The following is a 26913-nucleotide window of genomic DNA, read 5'->3' on the forward strand; positions in this document are numbered from 1 at the left end:
GACTCTGCGTTGCATTTATGAGTCTAAACTTCACCGCGTTTGACCCCACAGTGTGACTGTTTTGTGCGTAAGGTGAGAGAGTACCTCTTCTCCTTCCCGGTACTGCGTACTACCGGCAAATATTTTAACGGAACGCAGTACCGGACCGTACCGGCTTACTTTCACCCCTGGGTAAGACTCAACAGCATTTCTTTCCACTGTTATGTTGCACACTTGTATTTTATTGGTTGTTTTAAAACCACAGTTATTGTTTCTCTTTTCGTAGTACAACAAATGAGGATCTCTCTGGTTCAGGCTAAATAAACAGGACCAATGCCCGGGCTGCGTAACGCCAAGCAGGACCTGCAGGACTCTCCTCCAGATGTAGACTCGGGAGTGGACTCTCAGAGCCACAGCTCCTTAGGCTCTGCTCCCAGAAGCCTCCCGAGTGTTGGAGCTGATGGCTCTGCTCATTCTGCTGTCGTCTCTGGAGCCACGTCCTTCCAGGGTCAGCTCTGTGAGCGAGGACACCGTCCTACAGAGCAGGAGTCAGAGCAGCTGTGTGGCTGGGGGGCTCTGCGGCCCAGAGCTCTGCAGGTGTTTAACACTCCTCGCTGGGTTCTCTTCTTTCTGTCCGTGGCCTCGTTCCTCCAGGGTTTTGTCGTCACCGGCCTCGTCAACACCGTGGTCACGTCCATCGAGCGGCGCTTCGACCTGAGCAGCTCCCAGACCGGCCTCATCGTCAGCTCCTTTGATATCGCGTCGTGCGTTTGCCTGCCGTTTGTCAGTTACTTTGGGAACGGGCACAAGCCTCGCTGGCTGGGCTGGGGCATCGGGATCATGGGCTTGGGCTCTCTGGTGTTTGCTCTGCCACACTTCACCACACCTCCATACCAGGCCGCTGCCCCCGAGAGATCAGACATGTGCTCTTCCAACGCCACACACTTCTCTCCACACACGGCCGGCGACGGACTGTCCGGATACGTTTATGTCTTTGTGTTGGCTCAGGTTTTACACGGCGTTGGATCCACTCCTCTTTACACGGTAGGATTCACCTTTCTGGATGAGAACGTCAAGTCAAACAACGCTCCTGTTTATATGGGTGAGTTTTATTCCTGACCAACACTCTGCGTGCCTTAGTGTTGATCCTGCTTTTGCCCTGCCCTCCCCTTTCTCTGCGTTCAGAAACTCCAGCCACTCAAAGTCAATGAATTGTAGGTCTCCTCCCCTTCTGTCTATTTTATATATATCTATGTCTATGTCTATGTGTATGTTTTTTGGGGATTTTTTACTACTTAAAGGAACAGGCCACCGTTTTTCCATACTGATATATGTTCTTACCTGAGCTGAGTTAATCCGTACCTGTCTGGTCTTTGTGCCTGTGGAAGAGTGTGGCAACTTCACCCCCGTTTGGAGCTATGGGAATATACTGGGAGAGGCCAAATGATAACAACATCTTTGGTCTTTTTGCTTGACTGAGCACACGCACAAAGATCAGGTACGCATCAACTCGTCTAAGCTCAGGTAAGAACATATCTCAGTATGGAAAAACGGTGGCCTGTTCCTTTAAGTGTTTGCACATTTCCTGTCTATTTTCCACACCCTGAGTGAGCTTATTAAAGGAATAGGCCACCGTTTTTATATACTAAGATATGCTCTTACCTCACTTTAGCCGGGTTAATATATCCCCGTCTGGTCTTTGTCCGCGCGCTCTGTCACGCAAACGGAGCACATACACAGCCTCTCCCACATGTCACATAGCTCCAAAAAAGCTCACGATAGAAGCTACCAAGCTCTTCCACGTGTTCCCTATTTAAATAAAGTTACGTGAAGTGTTTTCATGCGAAGTATATTTACACAGAAATGTAGCATGTCGATTTTATAAGCAAATAAAAAGGGGGACTATATTGTGAGGCGTAATGATACGAGGAGTAAAACGTCCGCGCAGTAACTCCTAAAGGTTATTGACGGAAGTGAGCGGGGGAAGTCTTTAGGAGTTACTACGCGGACGCTGTGCTCCTCGTAATCATTACGCCTCACATTATAGTACCCCTTTTTATTTGCTTATAAAATCGACATGCTACATTTCTGTGTAAATATACTTCGCATGAAAACACTTCACGTAACTTTATTTAAATAGGGAACACGTGGAAGAGCTTGGTAGCTTCTATCGTGAGCTTTTTTGGAGCTATGTGACATGTGGGAGAGGCTGCGTATGTGCTCCGTTTGCCTGACAGAGCGCACGGACAAAGACCAGACGGGGATATATTAACACGTCTAAAGTGAGGTAAGAACATATCTTAGTATGTAAAAACGGTGGCCTATTCCTTTAAGTGCCAAATGTAACAAGTGAATTTCTCCATTGTGAGATCAATAAAGGATTATCTTATCTTATCTATGTTTGGAGATTTCCTTCAATTGAAAACTATAATTGTTCTGCTGCAGGAGTCTTCTACACGGCGACCGCAGTCGGCCCATCAGTTGGAATGCTGCTGGGAGGGTTTTTCCTCAGCTTTTTTTCTGAAATAACACTGGAGTAAGTTGTATCTACAATAGCCAGGGGGCGCTGCATCGACGCAGACGTGTTCATTGCTAAATGTGGTTATGTTTCAGAACCGAGCTGACTCCAGCGAGTCCTCTGTGGGTCGGAGCCTGGTGGATCGGCTTCCTTTTGGTTGGAGCTCTGTCTCTACCCTTGGCCTTTATCATTTTGGGATATCCCAGAAAACTCCCAGGTAACAACGGTGAGTGAAGACTTGTAACTTTGTTCCTCACTTTCAGCTGAATGTTTGGTAGGGTTGCCAGCAGAGTCTTGTAACATGTTTAATTGATTGACTGCGGAATCCTTCCGCAGTCAACCATTGGTTTTCATGTTCTTTATTATTATATTTTTTTCCAGATTTTCGGGAGTTTTCACAGCTTGCACGGTTTCAGCAATTTCAGCAACTTATACCTCAAAACGTTCAGCATGTTGGAGAGAATCCTGCTATTACTTTTGGGAATTCAGCGATTTCCGGTTTTTCCGCAATCGGCCGATATTCGGCCGATTTTTCCCATTACTTATAATGGGGCTTCCTCAAATTCACAGATTCTGCAGTTTTTTCCGCAGTTTCAGCAATTTCTGCAGTTTGTGCTTGTTCAGCTTCCGCAGCTTGTCAGTTTTCAGAAAAAATCCGCCTTCTACAGTTTTCCAGTTTTTTTCTACGGGCTTGGGAATTCTGCCATTGATTTGTATGGGGAATTCTGCCCATTCATTTTAATAGGGCCATGCATTTTAATGGGACTTCAGGTACATTCAGGTCTTTCAGCCATTTCTGCAGTTCAAATACTTCTGCAGTTTCAAATACTTCTGCAGTTTCAAATACTTCTGCAGTTTAAATACTTCTGCAGTTTCAAATACTTCTGCAGTTTCAAATACTTCTGCAGTTTCAAATACTTCTGCAGTTCAAATACTTCTGCAGTTCAAATACTTCTGCAGTTTCAAATACTTCTGCAGTTTCAAATACTTCTGCAGTTTCAAATACTTCTGCTGTTTCAAATACTTCTGCAGTTCAAATACTTCTGCAGTTCTAATACTTCTGCAGTTCAAATACTTCTGCAGTTCAAATACTTCTGCAGTTTCAAATACTTCTGCAGTTTCAAATACTTCTGCAGTTCAAATACTTCTGCAGTTCAAATACTTCTGCAGTTTCAAATACTTCTGCAGTTTCAAATACTTCTGCAGTTTCAAATACTTCTGCAGTTCAAATACTTCTGCAGTTTCAAATACTTCTGCAGTTCAAATACTTCTGCAGTTCAAATACTTCTGCAGTTTCAAATACTTCTGCAGTTCAAATACCTCCGCAGTTCAAATACTTCTGCAGTTTCAAGGATTGGGACAAAGACCCAGACCCGAACCAAGACCTGAACCAAGACCCGAACCAAGACCTGAACCAAGACCCGAACCAAGACCTGAACCAAGACCCGAACAAAGACCCGAACCAAGACCCGAACCAAGACCTGAACCAAGACCTGAACCAAGACCCGAACCAAGACCCGAACCAAGACCCGAACCAAGACCCAGACCGAGACCCGAACCAAGACCCAGACCCAGACCAAGACCCGAACCAAGATCCGAACGAAAACCCAAACCAAGACCCGAACCAAGACCCGAACCAAGACCCGAACCAAGACCTGAACCAAGACCCGAACCAAGACCTGAACCAAGACCCGAATCAAGACCCGAACCAAGACACAGACCAAGACCCGAACCAAGACCCGAACCAAGACCCGAACCAAGACCCAGACCAATACCCGAACCAAGACCCGAACAAAGACCCGAACCAAGACCCGAACCAAGACCCAGACCAAGACCCGAACCAAGACCCAGACCAAGACCCGAACCAAGACCTGAACCAAGACCCAGACCAAGACCCGAACCAAGACCCGAACCAAGACCCAGACCGAGACCCAGACCGAGACCCGAACCAAGACCCAGACCCAGACCAAGACCCGAACCAAGATCCGAACGAAAACCCAAACCAAGACCCAGACCAAGACCAGAAACAAGACCCAGACTAAGATCCGAACCAAGACCAAGACCGGAGCCAAAAGCCAGACCCAGAACAAGACCCGAACCAAGACCCGGACCAAGACCCGAACCAAGACCCGAACCAAAACCCAGACCAAGACCCAGACCAAGATCCGACCCAAGACCTGGACCAAGACCAAGTCCAGACCAGGTTGCCATAGCTACCGGAATTAAAACCATAACCAGGTAAACCACAGGAACCAGGCCAAGTCCAGACCAAGTCCCCATAGTTACCAGAATTCAATCCATAACCAGGAAAACCACAGAAGCCAGGCAAAGTCCAGACCAAGTTACCATAGTAACCTGAATTCAATCCATAACCAGGTAAACCACAGAAGCAAGGCCAAGTCCAGACCAAGTTACCATAGTAACCTGAATTCAATCCATAACCAGGTAAACCACAGAAGCAAGGCCAAGTCCAGACCAAGTTACCATAGTTACCGGAATTAAAACCATAACCAGGAAAACCACAGGAACCAGGCCAAGTCCAGACCAAGTCCCCATAGCTACCGGAATTAAAACCATAACCAGGTAAACCACAGGAACCAGGCCAAGTCCAGACCAAGTCCCCATAGTTACCGGAATTAAAACCATAACCAGGAAAACCACAGAAGCCAGGCCAGGTCCAGACCAAGTTACCATAGTAACCTGAATTCAATCCATAACCAGGAAAACCACAGAAGCCAGGGCAAGTCCAGACCAAGTTACCATAGTTACCAGAATTCGATCCATAACCAGGAAAACCACAAAAGCCAGGCCAAGTCCAGACCAAGTTACCATAGTAACCTGAATTCAATCCATAACCAGGTAAACCACAGAAGCCAGGGCAAGTCCAGACCAAGTTACCATAGTAACCTGATTTAAAACCATAACCAGGTAAACCACAGAAGCAAGGCCAAGTCCAGACCAAGTTACCATAGTAACCTGATTTAAAACCATAACCAGGTAAACCACAGAAGCAAGGCCAAGTCCAGACCAAGTTACCATAGTTACCAGAATTACAACCATAACCAGGAAAACCACAGAAGCCAGGGCAAGTCCAGACCAGGTTGCCATAGTTACCAGAATTCAATCCATAACCAGTTAAACCACAGAAGCAAGGCCAAGTCCAGACCAAGTTACCATAGTTACCGGAATTACAACCATAACCAGGAAAACCACAGAAGCCAGGCCAAGTCCAGACCAAGTTACCATAGTTACCGGAATTACAACCATAACCAGGAAAACCACAGAAACCAGGCCAAGTCCAGACCAAGTTACCATAGTTACCGGAACCAAAACCAGATCCAGGAAAACTACAGAAGCCAGGCAAAGTCCAGACCACATTTCCATAGTTACCGGATAATTTCAGGAGTTTCAAGTATTTCAGTGTTCAGGAATTCAACAGTGTTAAGGATTATAGGAATTTCAAGGTTTTAACAGTTTCATGGTTTCAACAGTTTCAAGGTTTCAACAGTTTCAAAGTTTTAACAGTTTCAAGGTTTCAACAGTTTCAAAGTTTCAACAGTTTCAAGGTTTCAACAGTTTCCAGGATTTCAGGAGGTTCAATGTGTCAACAGTTTTGAAGATTTCAGGAGTTTCAATGTTTCAAATCTTTCAAGGACTTCAGGAGTTTCAAAGAAAGTATTTTAACAGTTTCAAGGCATTTTCAAGGATTTTTCAGGTGACTTCTGCATTAGATCTATTCCGCAGTCAATCGCAATTGCGCAGCAATTGCAAAAATTTCTAGTTATTATTATAGTATTTTTTTCCAAATTTTCTGCAGCTTTCACAACTTTCACAATTTCAGCGATTTCCACAAGTTATACATCAAAACGTTCAGCATGTTGGAGAGAATCCTGCTATTACTTTTGGGAATTCTGCAACTTCCGGTTTTTCCGCAATCGGCCGATATTCGGCCGATTTTTCCTATTAGTTATAATGGGGCTCCCGCAAATTCACAGATTCTGCAGTTTTTTCCACAGTTTCAGCAATTTCTGCAGTTTGTGCTTGTTCAGCTTCCACAACTTGTCAGTTTTCTGAAAAAATTAGAGTTCTACAGTTTTCCAGTTTTTTTCTACGGGCTTGGGAATTCTGCCATTGATTTGTATGGGGAATTCTGCCCATTCATTTTAATAGGATTTCTGATACAGTGAAGTCTGTGAGTGATTTAAACAGTTTATACAAAGTTAAGACTTTATACAATGTCAAGTTTCTGCAATTTCAACAGTTTTTACAGTTTCTGCAACAAAATAGGGATTTTTGCAATTACAACACAATTATGCAACTAAATAGGGATTTTCACAATAAAAGCACTATAATGCAACTTAATAGGGATTTTCACAATAAAAGCACTATAATGCAACTTAATTGGGATTTTCACTATAAAAGCACTATAATGCAACTTAATAGGGATTTTCACAATAAAAGCACTATAATGCAACTTAATTGGGATTTTCGCATATAAAGCACTATAATGCAACTTAATAGGGATTTTCACAATAAAAGCACTATAATGCAACTTAATTGGGATTTTCGCATATAAAGCACTATAATGCAACTTAATAGGGATTTTCACATGTAAAGCACTATAATGCAACTTAATAGGGATTTTCACAATAAAAGCACTACAATGCAACTAAATAGGGATTTTCACATATAAAGCACTATAATGCAACTAAATAGGGATTTTCACATACAAAGCACTATAATGCAACTTAATAGGGATTTTCACATATAAAGCACTATAATGCAACTTAATAGGGATTTTCGCATGTAAAGCAGTATAATGCAACTTAATAGGGATTTTCACATATAAAGCACTATAATGCAACTTAATAGGGATTTTCGCATGTAAAGCACTATAATGCAACTTAATAGGGATTTTCACATGTAAAGCACTATAATGCAACTTAATAGGGATTTTCGCATATAAAGCACTATAATGCAACTTAATAGGGATTTTCGCATATAAAGCACTATTATGCAACTTAATAGGGATTTTCGCATGTAAAGCACTATTATGCAACTTAATAGGGATTTTCGCATATAAAGCACTATTATGCAACTTGATAGGGATTTTCGCATATAAAGCACTATAATGCAACTTAATAGGGATTTTCACAAATAAAGCACTATAATGCAACTTAATAGGGATTTTCGCATGTAAAGCAGTATAATGCAACTTAATAGGGATTTTCACATATAAAGCACTATAATGCAACTTAATAGGGATTTTCGCATGTAAAGCAGTATAATGCAACTTAATAGGGATTTTCACATATAAAGCACTATAATGCAACTTAATAGGGATTTTCGCATATAAAGCACTATAATGCAACTTAATAGGGATTTTCGCATGTAAAGCACTATTATGCAACTTAATAGGGATTTTCGCATATAAAGCACTATTATGCAACTTGATAGGGATTTTCGCATATAAAGCACTATAATGCAACTTAATAGGGATTTTCACATATAAAGCACTATAATGCAACTAAATAGGGATTTTCACATATAAAGCACTATAATGCAACTTAATAGGGATTTTCGCATATAAAGCACTATAATGCAACTTAATAGGGATTTTCACATATAAAGCACTATAATGCAACTTAATAGGGATTTTCACATATAAAGCATTATAATGCAACTAAATGAGGATTTTCACGATAAAAGCACTCTTATGCAATTATGAATTTTTTCACATTTTTTATGCAATTTTTGCAATTTCTGCATTAGTAGCCTAGGATTCCGCAGTCAATCGCAATTGCGCAGCAATTGCAAAATTTTCTAGTTGATTGACTGCGGAATCCTTCCGCAGTCAACCATTGGTTTTCATGTTCTTTATTATTATATTTTTTTCCAGATTTTCGGGAGTTTTCACAGCTTGCACGGTTTCAGCAATTTCAGCAACTTATACCTCAAAACGTTCAGCATGTTGGAGAGAATCCTGCTATTACTTTTGGGAATTCAGCGATTTCCGGTTTTTCCGCAAATCGGCCGGTCTTCGGCCGATTTTTCCCATTACTTATAATGGGGCTTCCTCAAATTCACAGATTCTGCAGTTTTTTCCGCAGTTTCAGCGATTTCTGCAATTTGTGCTTGTTCAGCTTCCGCAGCTTGTCAGTTTTCAGAAAAAATTAGAGTTCTGCAGTTTTCCAGTTTTTTTCTACGGGATCGGGAATTCTGCCATTGATTTGTATGGGGAATTCTGCCCATGCATTTTAATGGGACTTCAGGTCTTTCAGCCATTTCTGCAGTTCAAATACTTCTGCAGTTCAAATACTTCTGCAGTTTCAAATACTTCTGCAGTTCAAATACTTCTGCAGTTCAAATACTTCTGCAGTTTCAAATACTTCTGCAGTTCAAATACTTCTGCAGTTCAAATACTTCTGCAGTTCAAATACTTCTGCAGTTCAAATACTTCTGCAGTTTCAAATACTTCTGCAGTTCAAATACTTCTGCAGTTCAAATACTTCTGCAGTTCAAATACTTCTGCAGTTCAAATACTTCTGCAGTTCAAATACTTCTGCAGTTCAAATACTTCTGCAGTTTCAAATACTTCTGCAGTTCAAATACTTCTGCAGTTCAAATACTTCTGCAGTTCAAATACTTCTGCAGTTTCAAATACTTCTGCAGTTCAAATACTTCTGCAGTTTCAAATACTTCTGCAGTTTCAAATACTTCTGCAGTTCAAATACTTCTGCAGTTCAAATACTTCTGCAGTTTCAAATACTTCTGCAGTTCAAATACTTCTGCAGTTCAAATACTTCTGCAGTTCAAATACTTCTGCAGTTCAAATACTTCTGCAGTTCAAATACTTCTGCAGTTTCAAATACTTCTGCAGTTCAAATACTTCTGCAGTTTCAAATACTTCTGCAGTTTCAAATACTTCTGCAGTTCAAATACTTCTGCAGTTCAAATACTTCTGCAGTTTCAAATACTTCTGCAGTTCAAATACTTCTGCAGTTCAAATACTTCTGCAGTTCAAATACTTCTGCAGTTTCAAGGATTGGGACAAAGACCCAGAGCAAGACCCGAACCAAGACCAAGACCAGAGCCAAAAGCCAGACCCAGACCAAGACCAAGCCAGGCCAAGTCCAGAACAAGACCCGAACCAAGACCCGAACCAAGACCCGAACCAAGACCCAGACCAAGACCCAGACCAAGACCCGAACCAAGACCCGAACCAAGACCCAGAACAAGACCCGAACCAAGACCCGAACCAATACCCAGACCAAGACCCGAACCAAGACCCGAACCAGGACCCAGACCAAGACCCGAACTAAGACCCGCACCAAGACCCAGACGAAGACCCGAACCAAGACCCAGACCAAGACCCAGACCAAGACCAGAACAAAGACTCGAATCAAGACCAAGACCCGAACCAAGACCCGAACCAAGACCCAGACCAAGACCCGAACCAAGACCCGAACCAAGACCCGAGCCAAGACCCAGACCAAGACCCGAACCAAGACCCGAACCAAGACCCGAACCAAGACCCAGACCAAGACCCGAACCAAGACCCGAACCAAGACCCAGACCAAGACCCGAACCAAGACCCGAACCAAGACCCAGACCAAGACCCGAACCAAGACCCGAACCAAGACCCAAACCAAGACCCAAACCAAGACCCAAACCAAGACCCAAACCAAGACCCGAACCAAGACCCAAACCAAGACCCAGACCAAGACTGAACCAAGATCCGACCCAATACCTGGACCATGACCAAGTCCAGACCAGGTTACCATAGCTACCAGAATTAAAACCATAACCAGGTAAACCATATGAACCAGGCCATGTCCCCATAGTCACCTGAATTAAAACCATAACCAGGAAAACCACAGAAGCCAGGCCAAGTCCAGACCAAGACCCGAACCAAGACCCGAACCAAGACCCGAACCAAGACCCGAACCAAGACCCAAACCAAGACCCGAACCAAGACCCAGAACAAGACCCAAACCAAGACCCAAACCAAGACCCAAACCAAGACCCAAACCAAGACCCAAACCAAGACCCAGACCAAGACTGAACCAAGACCCAAACCAAGACCCAAACCAAGACCCAGACCAAGACTGAACCAAGACCCAAACCAAGACCCAAACCAAGACCCAGACCAAGATCCGACCCAAGACCTGGACCAAGACCAAGTCCAGACCAGGTTACCATAGCTACCGGAATTCAATCCATAACCAGGAAATCCACAGAAGCCAGGGCAAGTCCAGACCAAGACCCGAACCAAGACCGCAACCAAGACCCAAATCAAGACCCAGAACAAGACCTGAACCAAGACCCGAACCAAGACCCGAACCAAGACCCGAACCAAGACCCGAACCAAGACCCAGACTAAGACCCGAACCAAGACCCAGACCAAGACCCAGACCAAGACCCAGACCAAGACCTGAACCAAGACCCGAAACAAGACCCAGACAAAGACCCGAACCAAGACCAAGATCCAGACCCGAACCAAGACCCAGACAAAGACCCGAACCAAGACCAAGACCAAGACCCAGACCCAGACCAAGACCAGAACAAAGACTCGAATCAAGACCAAGACCTGAACCAAGACCTGAACCAAGACCCGAACCAAGACCCAGACCAAGACCCGAACCAAGACCCGAACCAAGACCCAGACCAAGACCCAGACCAAGACCCAGACCAAGACCCAGACCAAGACCCGAACCAAGACCCAGAGCAAGACCCGAACCAAGACCAGAACAAAGACTCGAATCAAGACCAAGACCCGAACCAAGACCCGAACCAAGACCCAGAGCAAGACCCGAACCAAGACCCGAACCAAGACCGGAGCCAAAAGCCAGACCCAGACCAAGACCCGAACCAAGACCCGAACCAAGACCCGAACCAAGACCAGAACAAAGACCCAGAGCAAGACCCGAACCAAGACCCGAACCGAGACCGGAGCCAAAAGCCAGACCCAGACCAAGACCTGAACCAAGACCCGAACCAAGACCCAGACAAAGACCCGAACCAAGACCAAGATCCAGACCCAGACCAAGACCAGAACAAAGACTCGAATCAAGACCAGAACAAAGACTCGAATCAAGACCAAGACCTGAACCAAGACCCGAACCAAGACCCGAACCAAGACCCAGACCAAGACCCAGACCAAGACCCAGACCAAGACCTGAACCAAGACCAAGACCCGAACCAAGACCCGAACCAAGACCCGGACAAAGACCCGAACCAAGACACGAATCAAGACCAAGACCCGGACAAAGACCCGAACCAAGACCCGGACAAAGACCCGAACCAAGACCCGAACCAAGACCCGAACCAAGACCCGAACCAAGACCAGAACCAAGACCCGAACCAAGACCCAGACCGAGACCAGAACCAAGACCCGAACCAAGACCAGAACAAAGACTCGAACCAAGACCAAGACCAAGACCGGAGCCAAAAGCAAGACCCAGAACAAGACCCGAACCAAGACCCAGACCAAGACCCGGACCAAAGCCCGAAACCAAAACCCAGACCAAGACCCGAACCAAGACCCGAACCAAGACTCGAACCAAGACCCAGACCCAAACCAAGATCTGACCCAAGACCTGGAGCAAGACTAAGTCCAGACCAAGTTACCATAGTTACCGGAATTCAATCCATAACCAGGAAAACCACGGAAGCCAGGCAAAGTCCAGACCAAGTTACCATAGTTACCGGAATTCAATCCATAACCAGGAAAACCACAGAAGCCAGGGCAAGTCCAGACCAGGTTACCATAGTTACCGGAATTAAAACCATAACCAGGTAAACCACAGAAACCAGGCCAAGTCCAGACCAAGTTACCATAGTTACCGGAATGAAAACCATAACCAGGAAATCCACAGAAAGCAGGCCAAGTCCAGACCAGGTTCCCATAGTTACCGGAATAAAAACCACAACCAGGTAAACTGCAGAAACCAGGCCAAGTCCAGATCAAGTTACCATAGTTGCCGAAACCAAAACCATATTCAGGTAAACTACAGAAGCCAGGCCAAGTCCAGACTAGGTTACCATAGTTACCAGAATTAAAACCATAACCAGGTAAACCAAAGAAGCAATGCCAAGTCCAGACCAGGTTGCCCTATTTACCAGAACCAGATAATTTCAGCGGTGTGGGGAATTTCAACAGGTTCAAGGACAATTTAAATTTCAGGCGTTTCAAGGATTTCAACTGTTTCAAGAATTTATCCAGTTCAAATGATTTCTAGAGTTTCAAGGATTTCAGGAATTTCAAGGATTTAAGGAGTATCAAGGTGTCAGAAATTCCAATGATTCTAGAACTTTTAGGACAAATGTTTCTGGTGTTTCAAGGTTTCAGGACTTTCAACAATTTTAACAGTTTCACGGTTTCGGGTGTTTCAAGGTTTCAGGAGTTTTCAAGGATTTTTCACCTAACTTTTGCAGCAACACTATTCCGCAGTCAATCGCAATTGCGCAGCAATTGCAAAATTTTCTAGTTATTATTATTATTAAACTTCCGTTTTTTTCCCGTTTTTCTGCAGCTTTCACAGCTTTCACAATTTCAGCGATTTCCACAAGTTATACATCAAAACGTTCCGCATGTTGGAGAGAATCCTGCTATTACTTTTGGGAATTCTGCAACTTCCGTTTTTTCCGCAATCGGCCGATATTCGGCCGATTTTTCCCATTACTTATAATGGGGCTTCCGCAAATTCACAGATTCTGCAGTTTTTTCCACAGTTTCAGCAATTTCTGCAGTTTGTGCTTGTTCAGCTTCCACAACTTGTCAGTTTTCAGAAAAAAATAGAGTTCTGCAGTTTTCCAGTTTTTTTCTACGGGCTTGGGAATTCTGCCATTGATTTGTATGGGGAAGGCTCCCCATTCATTTTAATAGGATTTCTGATACAGTGAAGTCTGTGAGTGATTTAAACAGTTTATACAATGTTAAGACTTTATACAATGTTAAGAGTTTATGCAATTTCAACAGTTTTTACAGTTTCTGCAACAAAATAGGGATTTTCACAATAATTGCACTATAATGCAACTTAATAGGGATTTTCACAATAATTGCACTATAATGCAACTTAATAGGGATTTTCACATGTAAAGCAGTATAATGCAACTTAATAGGGATTTTCACATGTAAAGCAGTATAATGCAACTTAATAGGGATTTTCACATATAAAGCACTATAATGCAACTTAATAGGGATTTTCACATATAAAGCACTATAATGCAACTTAATAGGGATTTTCACATGTAAAGCAGTATAATGCAACTTAATAGGGATTTTCACATATAAAGCACTATAATGCAACTTAATAGGGATTTTCACATATAAAGCACTATAATGCAACTTAATAGGGATTTTCGCATATAAAGCACTATAATGCAACTTAATAGGGATTTTCACATGTAAAGCAGTATAATGCAACTTAATAGGGATTTTCACATGTAAAGCAGTATAATGCAACTTAATAGGGATTTTCACATATAAAGCACTATAATGCAACTTAATAGGGATTTTCACATATAAAGCACTATAATGCAACTTAATAGGGATTTTCACATGTAAAGCAGTATAATGCAATTTAATAGGGATTTTCACATATAAAGCACTATAATGCAACTTAATAGGGATTTTCACATATAAAGCACTATAATGCAACTTAATAGGGATTTTCGCATATAAAGCACTATAATGCAACTTAATAGGGATTTTCACATGTAAAGCAGTATAATGCAACTTAATAGGGATTTTCACATGTAAAGCAGTATAATGCAACTTAATAGGGATTTTCACATATAAAGCACTATAATGCAACTTAATAGGGATTTTCACATATAAAGCACTATAATGCAACTTAATAGGGATTTTCGCATATAAAGCACTATAATGCAACTTAATAGGGATTTTCACATGTAAAGCAGTATAATGCAACTTAATAGGGATTTTCACATGTAAAGCAGTATAATGCAACTTAATAGGGATTTTCACATATAAAGCACTATAATGCAACTTAATAGGGATTTTCACATATAAAGCACTATAATGCAACTTAATAGGGATTTTCACATGTAAAGCAGTATAATGCAATTTAATAGGGATTTTCACATATAAAGCTGTATAATGCAACTTATTAGGGATTTTCACATATAAAGCACTATAATGCAACTTAATAGGGATTTTCACATATAAAGCACTATAATGCAACTTAATAGGGATTTTCACATATAAAGCAGTATAATGCAACTTAATAGGGATTTTCACATATAAAGCAGTATAATGCAACTTAATAGGGATTTTCACATGTAAAGCAGTATTATGCAACTAAATGAGGATTTTCACGATAAAAGCACTCTTATGCAATTATGATTTTTTTCACAATTGTTATGCAATTGTTGCAATTTCTGCATTAGTAGCCTAGGATTCCGCAGTCAATCGCAATTGCGCAGCAATTGCAAAATTTTCTAGTTAAGTCCTGTATTTGGCAGTAAAACTGCAGCCAATACATTAGTGGTTCCCAACGTTTTGGTCTCCCGAGTTCAGTTGTAAAGTCCACAAATGTTCTTTGTGGACTTAAGCTACAGGCCGAGGAAAATATATTTCGACCTGCTTCTGAAGGGAAACAACCTGAGATGCAGATGGCTAAAAAAAAAGTTACTTAAAGATAGGGTAAACTATTACAACATTAACCCTCTTTCTCTCAGTTTAATTGGTCTGGTCATCGCCAGGGATCAGACCAATGATAGCTGCGTCATCTACAAACTTCACAGTATCGGTGAACTCTAATGTGGACAGACAGTCATGAGTGAATAAAGTGAAGAGGAGGGGACTTAAAACACACCCTTGAGGGGCTCCACTGTTGAGGGTCAGGGGGAGGAGATGTGACGGCCGACCTGCACTACCTGCTGTCTGCATATTCATATTTTCGCCATATTGTGCTCTAATTGATTATTTATTAGTTAAATCGCCTCACGAGAAGCGAGAAGTTACGAGAAGCCGGGTCCTTTATTTGATCACAAACAGGGGATTCTCAGTGGAAAATGGCTAATAACCAGGAAACACACTCAGTAACTCTCCAGTAAGGATAAAATCTTCAGTTTTCAGTTCCCTTTCCGTTTCAACTCGTAGCATCTTGACCTCAGTCAGAGCAGATGCAGAGTTTAATATGACCTACACGAGGCAGTATCCGAAATGGCGTCCACGACTACAGGAGTCACGTATATGTGCTGAACCGTTCCCCAGGCTCCCAGGACACAGCAGCTCCCTGTGAGGCCGAGGCTCAGCGCCGCAAAGATGGCCGCCGCTCCACGCCGCCTCAGTCACAGTTCGGAGAAACCCTCAGAGACATGCCCAGGTAAGAGGACGAGTTCCGCAAAACGGTGATGTCCATGAAACCCACCTCTTTTCTCTGAAGGTCGCTTCTGCTGCTCCTGAGAATCCCCTCCTTCCTGTTTCTGAGTTTGGCGGTGACGACAGTAAACGCTCTGATCGCAGTGATTTCCGCGTTTTTCATCAAGTTCTTTGAGTCGCAGTTCAGCGTCAGTTCTTCACAAGCGGCGCTGATCTTTGGTGAGGGTTTTCCAGTCACTGCGCACGTCAGTTTAAAGCTGTTCCGACGTCCTTAACCGGGAGTTTTTTCTTCCTCGCAGGCGCCATGGTGATCCCGCTCTGCGCCGGGAGTTTAATCGGCACCTTTGTCATCAAAATGTTCAAACTGAAATGTCGTGGCATCATCTGGTTCTGCATCGTGATTTCTTTTGTGGGCCTGCTCCTCAACTTTATGTTCTTCATCCACTGCCCCACGGTGTCCACGGCGGGCGTGACGGTGCCGTACTCTTCGGGTCAGCGGGTACGTGAGGAGGAGCGCGGGACGCTACCAGGAACGGACAGGTGGGTTCATTAAAGGCAGGACGTTGCAAGTGAAAACATTTGTCACGCCGTGGTCAATGTGGATATTTTTAGCAAGTTTTCTCCCTTAACAACTCAGAGTAAAACACAGCCCAAACTCTCTCTTTAGAAAAAAATAGATAGCCTTTATTGATCTCACAATGGAGAAATGCACTTGTTACATTCAGCTCCTAGAAACACTGTGAGGAAAAAGCAGCAACACAATTAAATAGTACATTGTGGTATCTTATATACAATGACTACCAAGGACTTTGTGGGGACAAAAAGTATAAACAGTAAATAATAAGTAAACAGACAAAATGTTGTAGTCTATGGAGGACCGTGGCTGCCTAAAGATCAAATTTGCATTATATATTATTATATTATTACTATAAGTGAATTTATTTATTTATTTACTCATATATTTATCTATTTATGTATTTATTTATATATTTATTTCTGTATTGATTGATTTATTTTGTATTCATTTATTTAATTATGTATTTATTTTTATATTCATTTATTTATGTATGTATTTATTTATTTATGTAAGGAAATAAAAATGAATACATAAATAAATAAATGAATACAAAAATGAATACATAAATAAATAAATGAATACAAAATAAATGAATACAGAAATAAATAATTACAGAAATAAATACAGAAATAAATAAATAAATATACATATATTTAATTTAATTAATTAATATATAAATAAATACATAAATATATAAATAAATGCACTTATTATAAGAAATGCATTACATAGTTATTTAAGTCAACTGGTCATTTATACCCATTCACAATATGACATATTTTGTCTCTCCTGTGGCTGTTTGTGCCAAGGACACTGAGCCTTCACCAGAGAAGTCTCACATATCCCAGGTATGTATGGACCAAAAAACAAGTTTCCATCTTCCATCTGGTCCTCTCATGATGCATTTCTTTCATTTTATTAGACATGACTTTTATAATATAAAAGAACACTACTCACATGTGTCATGTATTGTTTAACTTTTTATCGGGTGTATTATCTCGGGTAAAAATCAGTGTTAGTGATGGTGTTTTGTATTTGTAAATAGTAAATCACTATTTACTATTTAATTGTTTTTTCCTCACATTTTCTTCCTATTTGCACACCCTGAGTGTTTCTAAGAGCTGAATGTATCAAGTACATTTCTCCATTGTGAGATCAATAAAGGCTATCTTATCTAAAGAGAGAGTTTGGGCTATTTTTTTTACTCTGAGTTGTTAAGGGATGGTGTTCTAGGGTTAAATATTGACTCAATGTGGATTTTGTAACTATTTTAGTACAGATACTTTAAACTAGTATTCCTCAAGATGTAGGCTACAAAGTACCCTATGGTAAACCTCTAAGAATTCCAATAACTTGGAAAAAATACATGGACTTGAGTAACTAAAAACAGACAAAGTTCATTCTCTTATGTGTTTTTTACATGACATGACAAATAAAGTCCTTTGAACCTTGATAAATAAATCTCCTCTCGTTTCAGTCACAGGTCGTTTCTGAAAGACGAGCTTGTGGCTCAGTGCAACAGTAACTGCAGCTGTGAACGTCAGCGCTTCAGTCCAGTCTGTGGAGCCGACGGCGTCATGTACTTCTCTCCCTGCTTCGCCGGCTGCTCCTCCATCAACCTCAGCTCCACCGGAGGAGAGGTAACCACAATCATTCAGAGATACCAGACATAAATATGAGAAAATAAATCTATTGCAAGTTTTCTGTCTTGTTGTTACTTTATGTTTTCACGTCCAAAATAAAAGGCCTACATTTCAAAAAAATCTAACTAATGTTCAGAGCCAGGTTTAAATGTGTGGTTTTATTTTCTGAAATAGTGAGCTCGTTCCAAACGATTTGGTCAGAGGGGTTTTGGGTGTGGTTTAGTTTTTGAACAAAGTAGTATTTTAGTGGAAAAAAATCAGCAAAAATTCTAATTTGCGTAAAGACAGCGTTTGTTCTGTTTCTTGCATGTGCAGGTGTTCTCTGACTGCAGCTGTGTTCAGGCTAATGTCTCCTCGGCTGTAGCAGGAAAGTGCGTCGGCTCCTGCTCCTACGAGGCCGTCTTCTTGGCGCTCTACGTGATGACCAGCCTCTGCGTCGGCCTCTACCTGATCCCACCCATCACCGCCACGCTCAGGTCTGTGCTTCTCTGCGGAACATCATGAACAGGAAGTGACGTCGTACAATACACACTCCATATCCTAAAGCATTTGTCGAACCAGGAAGAGCTGACTCAGCAAAGTAGATCAGTGTTTGTGTCTGACTCAGCAAAGTAGATCAGTGTTTGTGTCTGACTCAGTAAAGTAGATCAGTGTATGTGTCTGACTCAGTAAAGTAGATCAGTGTTTGTGTCTGACTCAGTAAAGTAGATCAGTGTTTGTGTCTGACTCAGTAAAGTAGATCAGTGTCTGACTCAGTAAAGTAGATCAGTGTTTGTGTTTGACTCAGTAAAGTAGATCAGTGTCTGACTCAGTAAAGTAGATCAGTGTTTGTGTTTGACTCAGTAAAGCAGATCAGTGTTTGTGTCTGACTCAGTAAAGTAGATCAGTGTTTGTGTCTGACTCAGTAAAGTAGATCAGTGTTTGTGTCTGACTCAGTAAAGTAGATCAGTGTTTGTGTCTGACTCAGTAAAGTAGATCAGTGTCTGACTCAGTAAAGTAGATCAGTGTTTGTGTCTGACTCAGTAAAGTAGATCAGTGTCTGACTCAGTAAAGTAGATCAGTGTTTGTGTTTGACTCAGTAAAGCAGATCAGTGTTTGTGTCTGACTCAGTAAAGTAGATCAGTGTTTGTGTCTGACTCAGTAAAGCAGATCAGTGTTTGTGTCTGACTCAGTAAAGTAGATCAGTGTTTGTGTCTGACTCAGTAAAGCAGATCAGTGTTTGTGTTTGACTCAGTAAAGCAGATCAGTGTTTGTGTCTGACTCAGTAAAGCAGATCAGTGTTTGACTCAGTAAAGTAGATCAGTGTTTGACTCAGTAAAGTAGATCAGTGTTTGTGTCTGACTCAGTAAAGCAGATCAGTGTTTGTGTCTGACTCAGTAAAGTAGATCAGTGTTTGTGTCTGACTCAGTAAAGCAGATCAGTGTTTGTGTCTGACTCATTAAAGCAGATCAGTGTCTGACTCAGTAAAGTAGATCAGTGTTTGTGTTTGACTCAGTAAAGCAGATCAGTGTTTGTGTCTGACTCAGTAAAGTAGATCAGTGTTTGTGTTTGACTCAGTAAAGCAGATCAGTGTTTGTGTCTGACTCAGTAAAGTAGATCAGTGTCTGACTCAGTAAAGTAGATCAGTGTTTGTGTTTGACTCAGTAAAGCAGATCAGTGTTTGTGTCTGACTCAGTAAAGTAGATCAGTGTCTGACTCAGTAAAGTAGATCAGTGTCTGACTCAGTAAAGTAGATCAGTGTTTGTGTTTGACTCAGTAAAGCAGATCAGTGTTTGTGTCTGACTCAGTAAAGTAGATCAGTGTTTGTGTCTGACTCAGTAAAGTAGATCAGTGTTTGTGTCTGACTCAGTAAAGCAGATCAGTGTTTGTGTCTGACTCAGTAAAGCAGATCAGTGTTTGTGTCTGACTCAGTAAAGTAGATCAGTGTTTGTGTCTGACTCAGTAAAGCAGATCAGTGTTTGTGTCTGACTCAGTAAAGTAGATCAGTGTCTGACTCAGTAAAGTACAGATCTAACTTGCCTCTGCCTCAGGTGTGTTCCAGAGAGACAGAAGTCCTTTGCTTTGGGGATCCAGTGGATCCTGGTGCGCACGCTCGGTAAGTCACACAGTCAATTCCTTTACAGTGATTAAATACATCACAGACAGGCAACAAGGAGTACGGCGAGGTATGTCATGACCAAATAAGTCAGAGATGGAAGCAACATCCTGGCACTTTGTATCTGCTTTGTTCCTGTCGAGTTGTAGTTGAAAAGATTTCGATTTTGATACTGAAAATAAAACTCAATTCTCAATACTGATTTCGAAACCAAGGCAAAAAAATTCCATTGCAATATACAGTCTATTTGCTGTAAGAAACTCTCTTACCTTCTGCGCTGTTTTGTCCACAGAACACTCAATTAGTTTATTCAGATTGACCATGTTCTTGAGACATTATTGTAATAAAACTGCATTTTCAGCTGCACGTGGTGATTTAACCCAGGGGCGGACTGGCCATATGTCCATTCTGGAAGAGCACAGAAGGGCCACTGGCTCTAGGGCCACCAGTCCCGCCTCAACCGAGCTTTACCCAAATCTAAAAGCTAAAAAGAAAAGCATCAAAATAGCGAGAAAAAGAGGATGAAAAGTCAACAAAAACATGAGAAAAACACGGACAAAAAAAAACTACAAAAACGTGAGAAAAACACAACAAAAAATGCTAGAAAAAATAATTTAAAAAACAACAAAAATATGACAAAAATGTGGCGACGTGACAAAAAGTTTCCATCACTTTTGTAGGTCTTAGCTTTCAAATGAGACGTTACATTGTTGCTCTCCAGTCAAGGAGCTTTTAGATTTGGGTAAATCCCAGTATAAAAAAAAACATGAATCTAAAAGGAATTCCGTGGAGTGTGGTGCACCACAAGGTTCAATTTTGGGACCATTATTATTTATTATTTATATTAATGATTTTGATTCTGTTTCTACGACCACCTTTCCCGTTCTTTTTGCTGATGATACCAATCAAAAAAATAATAATAAAAAGCCGAACTGTGGAAAATGCACTCGTTAATGTTAAGGCGGGTGGTAAGAGGTTAAAATATGTATTTGTGGAAGTGCTAATTTGGGCCAGGCTGGTCAGAGTCCAGGGCTGTTTTTCAGTCCCAGTCCGCCCTTGATTTAACCTACAATAGGTATAGGTAAAATTCCTCCAACTCTATTCATGAGTCAAGTAGGACAATAAAAACTCTTCTTGTCTCTAAACTTTTTGGTTTCTTCTTGTCTCTCATCTTCTCCGGTCTCCCTCCCAGCTTACATTTCACTTTCTTTGGAGTTTGTTTTGTATCTTCCCTCCGGTGTGGTTCATGAGGACTTTCCTGATGTGTGGTGTCTGTGCAGGCACCATCCCCGGCCCCATCGTGTTGGGGTCTCTGATCGACGGGGCCTGTCTTCTGAAGCAGAGCGAGGTCCAGGGCTCCTGCTTCCTCTACGAAAACCAACAGCTGAGCCACTTCACGCTGATCACCTGCGCCGTTTACAGGGTGAGAGTCCTCCTTAATCAAATATAGAAACATACAGTAAAAAACAGCCCAAACGCTCCCTTTACGATGTTTATTCTCTGCCGTTTTGTCGCTTTGAGAAGCAGATTTATCCAGGAAGTGACTTCAACATGGCTGTGTCGCTCACGTATATTCATTCACAAATACTGACATGTTTGGTATCCACGTGTAGCATGAAAGGCTGTGACCGAGATGACGCTGTAGTTAGTGATGGGCTAAATGAGCCGAGGCATCGACACAAGCATCAGGCACAGAAAGCAACATCTCGGCCGAGTTGTATCATGAGCGTATCATTTCAAGAAAAGTCACGTGATCAACACTTTCACTGTGGCATTTTGTATCATGTAGTGTCGTACGCAACGTGCAATAGTGAGCAGCAGGGGGCGCCAGCTGAACGAGAGCGACACCGGGCGCTGATCCCATGGGTGTTGCTGTGCTCAAGCGTCCCGACCCAGGCCGCCCAAAACTTTGGCCGCGGGGTGAATCTGCCCTGATTACAGAATGATTCAGTAGATATTGTGTAAAGCACAAGAGGCGTCTCTTTCACATCCATTATGAAGTGCGACGCAAAAACATACAGGGCAGTACTTGGTAAAGTTGTCATACTGTTCACCTAGCTCTGTAAGGAGAGCGTCCGGAAAACAAGCAGGGGTCGTGAGTTCGAGTCAGATGATGGTGTCGTCGTTTGCCTTAACATCCACTGGTAAACAAAAGCAAAAATATGTTTGGTGTCCTAGTATTGTCACAAGCATTATTCTTTATTAAATCTTGGTCAGTGACTTCATTTTCAGATGGTTGTATCACATTCATTTGTGTCAGTTCTCATTATCCGGAGCAGTTTTCCTCTTTTTAAATGATCAACAGCTCAATCCTGATCATTTGGTTCACATTTCTGAACGAGCATAAATGAGCTGTCAGTGTGGAGTTCGCTTTTTCAGACTCACTGCGGCAATGCCTTTTCACCACTAGATGGCGCCTATAAGTGACGCTGTTTTGAGGTGTCATTGACCCATCAATGTAATCCAAATATGGTCATTTCCTTTGTCTCTTGAGAATCCTGTGACGTCACGCGGCGCAGCCTGGATTTGACTCTAATTCAATATTAAAGTATAACTATTAAGTCTGTTTGTCTTTTGTTGCAGGTTTTTGGGACAGTGTTTTTCATCTTGGCCCTCGTCTTCCTCAAAGCAGAGCCGGCTCCGGACTCTGGGGAAACAGAGATGCCTCCACAAGAGGGCGCCGGAGTGAGGCAGCTGCAGACCTGTTTATGAGTGACCAGGACACCTGACCGATACATTCGACACATGTTTTAACATCTTCAGTAAATGTTTATTATTGCATTTGTTCATAGATTTTGTTTTATATTTATTTGTATCAATATTTTCCCAAATGCAAACATTGTGAAGTTTTAGCATTTCTGGTTTTGCTCCTCTTCAGCACAAACTCCACCTCGATCTTTATCTCCAGGGTTTCCATTATAAAGCATTAAAGTTCATTAAATCAATTATGTGAAAATGAATGTCATTAAAAAGCATTAAAGTGCATGTGACAGGTTGTAGTGGTGTTGAAAGTGTGACTTATTTAAATGGAAAACATCAGTTGCACTGGCTCCCAGAGAGCGACATGGTCCAGTTTCAGGTCCTAATGATGGTTTTTAAGTGTTTAACTGGGATGGCCCCATCTGACCAGTCAGAGCTGCTGTCCATGTCCCAAAGAGGAGATCAAATGTTGATAGTGGTTCACAAATGAAAACAACGGCTGACTTTTGCCCACTCTTTGGAACAGTCTTCCCTCGAGTGTTAAAACAGCTCTGTCTTTCAATGTTTTAAATCTCTCTTAAAGTCCTGTTTGTTCACACAGACCTTCAACACAAGCTGTGATTCTTCTTATTGTTTTTGTTTGTAATTTAATGATGTACTTTAATGTTGTTGACATTTTGTGTTGCCTGTGTACGGCACTTTTCGGCAGCGATGGAAGCTTCCACTGAATTCATTAGATTTCCGGACATGGAGAAAAATTCAAATGCTGATTTAGTGCGAGTGTTCTGGGCCTTAGTAACAGACGATAGTGATTAAAAACAGCTCTGTACAGATGATGGTGCTGTGGAAGTTGTTGAAGGGAGTTCTTGAATGTACAAATCATGGTGTGTTTTTGCACTTCATCGACCTGACATTGATTAAATGTAACAAATAATCAGGCAGGAAACCAAGAAGAGCTTTGTAAACAATCCCACTGTAGCAGAAAGATGACAGGCCCTAAAACCACCCCCTGTGATGAATCAAAGCGCTGAATGTAAAACTGCATTCAGGAGCTTTAGCACAGATGCAGTGGAAACATGACATCACCATAATCCAAAATAAAGCAACGTGGCCTGAATCGACGGTTGCCTTTTGTTAGGAGGGACACGATTTATAAAAAAGGCAGTTTTGATGGGGGGGGGGGGGGGGGGTGTGAGTACATTAATATACAGGTGAAACTGATTGGTGATATAGGCTCATTACATGCAAAGTGAGATATGTAGAGCCTTTATTTGTTATAATTATGAGTATTATGGCTCAGCTTGTAAAAAACCCAAATTAAAAATCTCATAAGTTAGAATATGTGAGCCATAATCATCAAAACTCAAACTACAACAGCAGCCCTACACTACAACAGCAGCCCTACACTACAACAGCAGCCCTACACTACAACAGCAGCCCTACACTACAACAGCAGCCCCACACTACAACAGCAGCCCCACACTACAACAGCAGCCCCACACTACAACAGCAGCCCCACACTACAACAGCAGCCCCACACTACAACAGCAGCCCTACAAATGGAGAGTCTGGCCCTCCACCAAACAAACTTGCCTCCCCCTGCTCTATGCACTTGGACGGGGACACATAAGTTGCATCTAAACCAGGACTAAACCAGGTCTGAACCAGGACTAAACCAGGTGTAAACCAGGTCTAAACCAGGACTAAACCAGGTCTAAACCAGGTCTAAACCAGTTCTGAACCAGGACTAAACCAGGTCTGAACCAGGACTAAACCAGGTCTGAACTGGCTCTGTGGTTGTGTGTTGTCTTATCTACTGTTACTTCCTGCTGACACTCGAGTTTTTTAAAGTGATGACATGGAACATTTACAGGGACATGTTTCTCTGCTGTTTGTCTCACATTTAAGATGCATCTGAAAGTTTCCAGTTTAGTTTTGTTCATGTTAAAGTGTCAGTGATGAAAGTAACTGTTGTTGAGCTGCTGGATCTGAAGCGTTTTGGGGAAGTCGGTGAGACGCAGGAACACTGTCATTTTAAAGATCCTGAGGTCATGGAACAAAAGAGACAAAAAATTTCCTCAGGAAACTCCAATTGTCTCACGTCAAATGAAAAAAAAGTTATGGAAGGACCCAGATTTAAATGTATCGTCTATTTTTAAAACAGGAGCAGTTTTTGCTGCTCGGCTGTAATAACCCGGTTTCACCACTAGCTGTCACTGGCCGTCTTCATATTTTTCACATGTGACTCAGAGAAATGGACCAAACTCTTTCATTTTGCTGAAATGTTGTGGTTTAAGAGGAGACACTGCAGCAAAACCATATACAGTATAAATATATGTTTTAAAATTCAGGTTTTGGGGCCGTTTTATTCTGAACGTGCAAAACCTTTCCCTGGAAACAAATACAAACTGAACCGAGCACATTTTCTCCAGTTCTACCCAGATCTAAAAGACTTTTTGTCACAATTTTTGCCGAGTCTCATTTTTTCAGTGTGTGTTTGGTCAAACCACAAAGAAGTGACCATGTGACGATCATAACGAGGAAGAAGCTTAGGTGAGTTTTGTAGGCCTTAGCTTTCAAACGAGGCGTCACACTGTTGCTCTCCAGTCGATTATTATTATTACTATTATGTCTAAAATGTGCTAAAAACAGCACAGTCCAAGAGGCGGCGACCGGCGTTCCTCTTTGTGAACTCTGACCCCGTGAGCGTCTTTAAGTCCGGCGGGGGAACGACACTTAGAGGCAGGAAGTCCCACAGATCCTGAAGTAAACACACTCTAATGTAAAGGACAAACTGGAGCCCTTCATTTGTCAGAGTTAAATCTTTCCTGGGATGAAAGTCAGCTGCTTCTGTTCACACGTCCACAGTGTCCGTCTGTCTGTCCAGGGTCACTCACTCTGCTCACATGTATTTCAATGGAACAACACAGGAGAAATATACACAGACAAAGGGACTAAACTTTAGGGACCTTTAAAGGAACAGGCCACCGTTTTCCATACTGTGATATGTTCTTACCTGAGCTCAGACGAGTTGATGCGTACCTGTCTGGTCTTTGTGTGTGCGCTCAGTCACGCAAACAGACCAAAGATGTTGCTAGTATTTGGCTTCTCCCAGCATATTCCTATAGCTCCAAACGGGGGTGAAGTTAGAGGCGACCAAGCTCTTCCAGGGGCACTATTACGACCTGCTTCTCTAGGGTGAAGGGAAGTAACATAAAACCCAAGATGTTGGTGGGTAAAAGAAAGTTTACAATTTATTTTTGATGTGTAAGGCAAATAATAATAACAAAAATAGGCTCTAAATGGAGTAGCCGATCAACTAGCATGTCCGGGGGAGCGTGGGCCCATGGCGGCACCGCGACAGACGAAACATGAACAGGGACTAGAGTTAACTTTTGTTATTTAATTTAGCGACAATACGGATACTACCTGAACTGGGCGACGAGGAGCAACAAACACAACACGAAGACTGGCCGTACAGGAAGTCAGAGGTCAAATAATCAAACAGAAGCACTATTTATCAGGTGGCAGCCGTCAAAACTACAAGTGGCAGTGTGCCTGCACAAAATGATAAATGGACTCAACTTATAAAGTGCTTTTCTACCTTTATCAGGCCCAAAGCGCTTTACAGTAAGGAACCAGTCACCCATTCACTCTCTCATTCACACACTTTTTATTTATTTATTTATTTGTTTATTTGACAGGAACAGTACAAGGAAACATTGCCAACTCGTTGGCCGATGTTCTGTACATAAGGCGTCTAGCCATCGGCTAATTTGCAGCCTCCGTCCCTGGTTAGGCTTTTGAAAGGGTTTATAAAAGAACAGAAAGATGAAAAATCAGTAAAAAGCATCAAACAATACAACAATAAAAAGAAAGAAGAGAAGACATATCTGACCACTTCCCATCCCAAGTCCAGCCTCACAGTTCAGTGTTCACATTTTTGTTTGTTCTTCAGCCACAGCTTCAGCTTTTGTGAGAAAAGTCTCAGGTCCATTTGGGACTTTAACTCCAGTGGCAAAGCGTTCCATAACTGAGTCCCTTTCACTG

At 42.0% G+C, this 26913-nt stretch overlaps 1 protein-coding gene across 1 annotated transcript; it reads left to right on the forward strand.

The window, feature by feature from the left end:
• Positions 1-312: 312 nt before the first annotated feature.
• On the forward strand, positions 313-22875 carry LOC306964872 (solute carrier organic anion transporter family member 4A1-like; the record flags this gene model as incomplete). Its single annotated transcript, XM_079559039.1, has 11 exons — positions 313-1081; positions 2425-2515; positions 2593-2723; positions 15741-15852; positions 15913-16067; positions 16148-16388; positions 17903-18065; positions 18384-18544; positions 20099-20163; positions 21444-21586; positions 22747-22875. 11 exons carry the CDS (start codon positions 313-315, stop codon positions 22873-22875), a joined length of 2160 nt encoding a protein of 719 aa, XP_079415165.1.
• Positions 22876-26913: the final 4038 nt, after the last annotated feature.

The sequence above is a fragment of the Gobius niger genome (genome assembly GCF_951799975.1).
Source record: "Gobius niger genome assembly, chromosome: 6".
In the NCBI taxonomy this organism is placed as follows: Eukaryota; Metazoa; Chordata; class Actinopteri; order Gobiiformes; family Gobiidae; genus Gobius; species Gobius niger.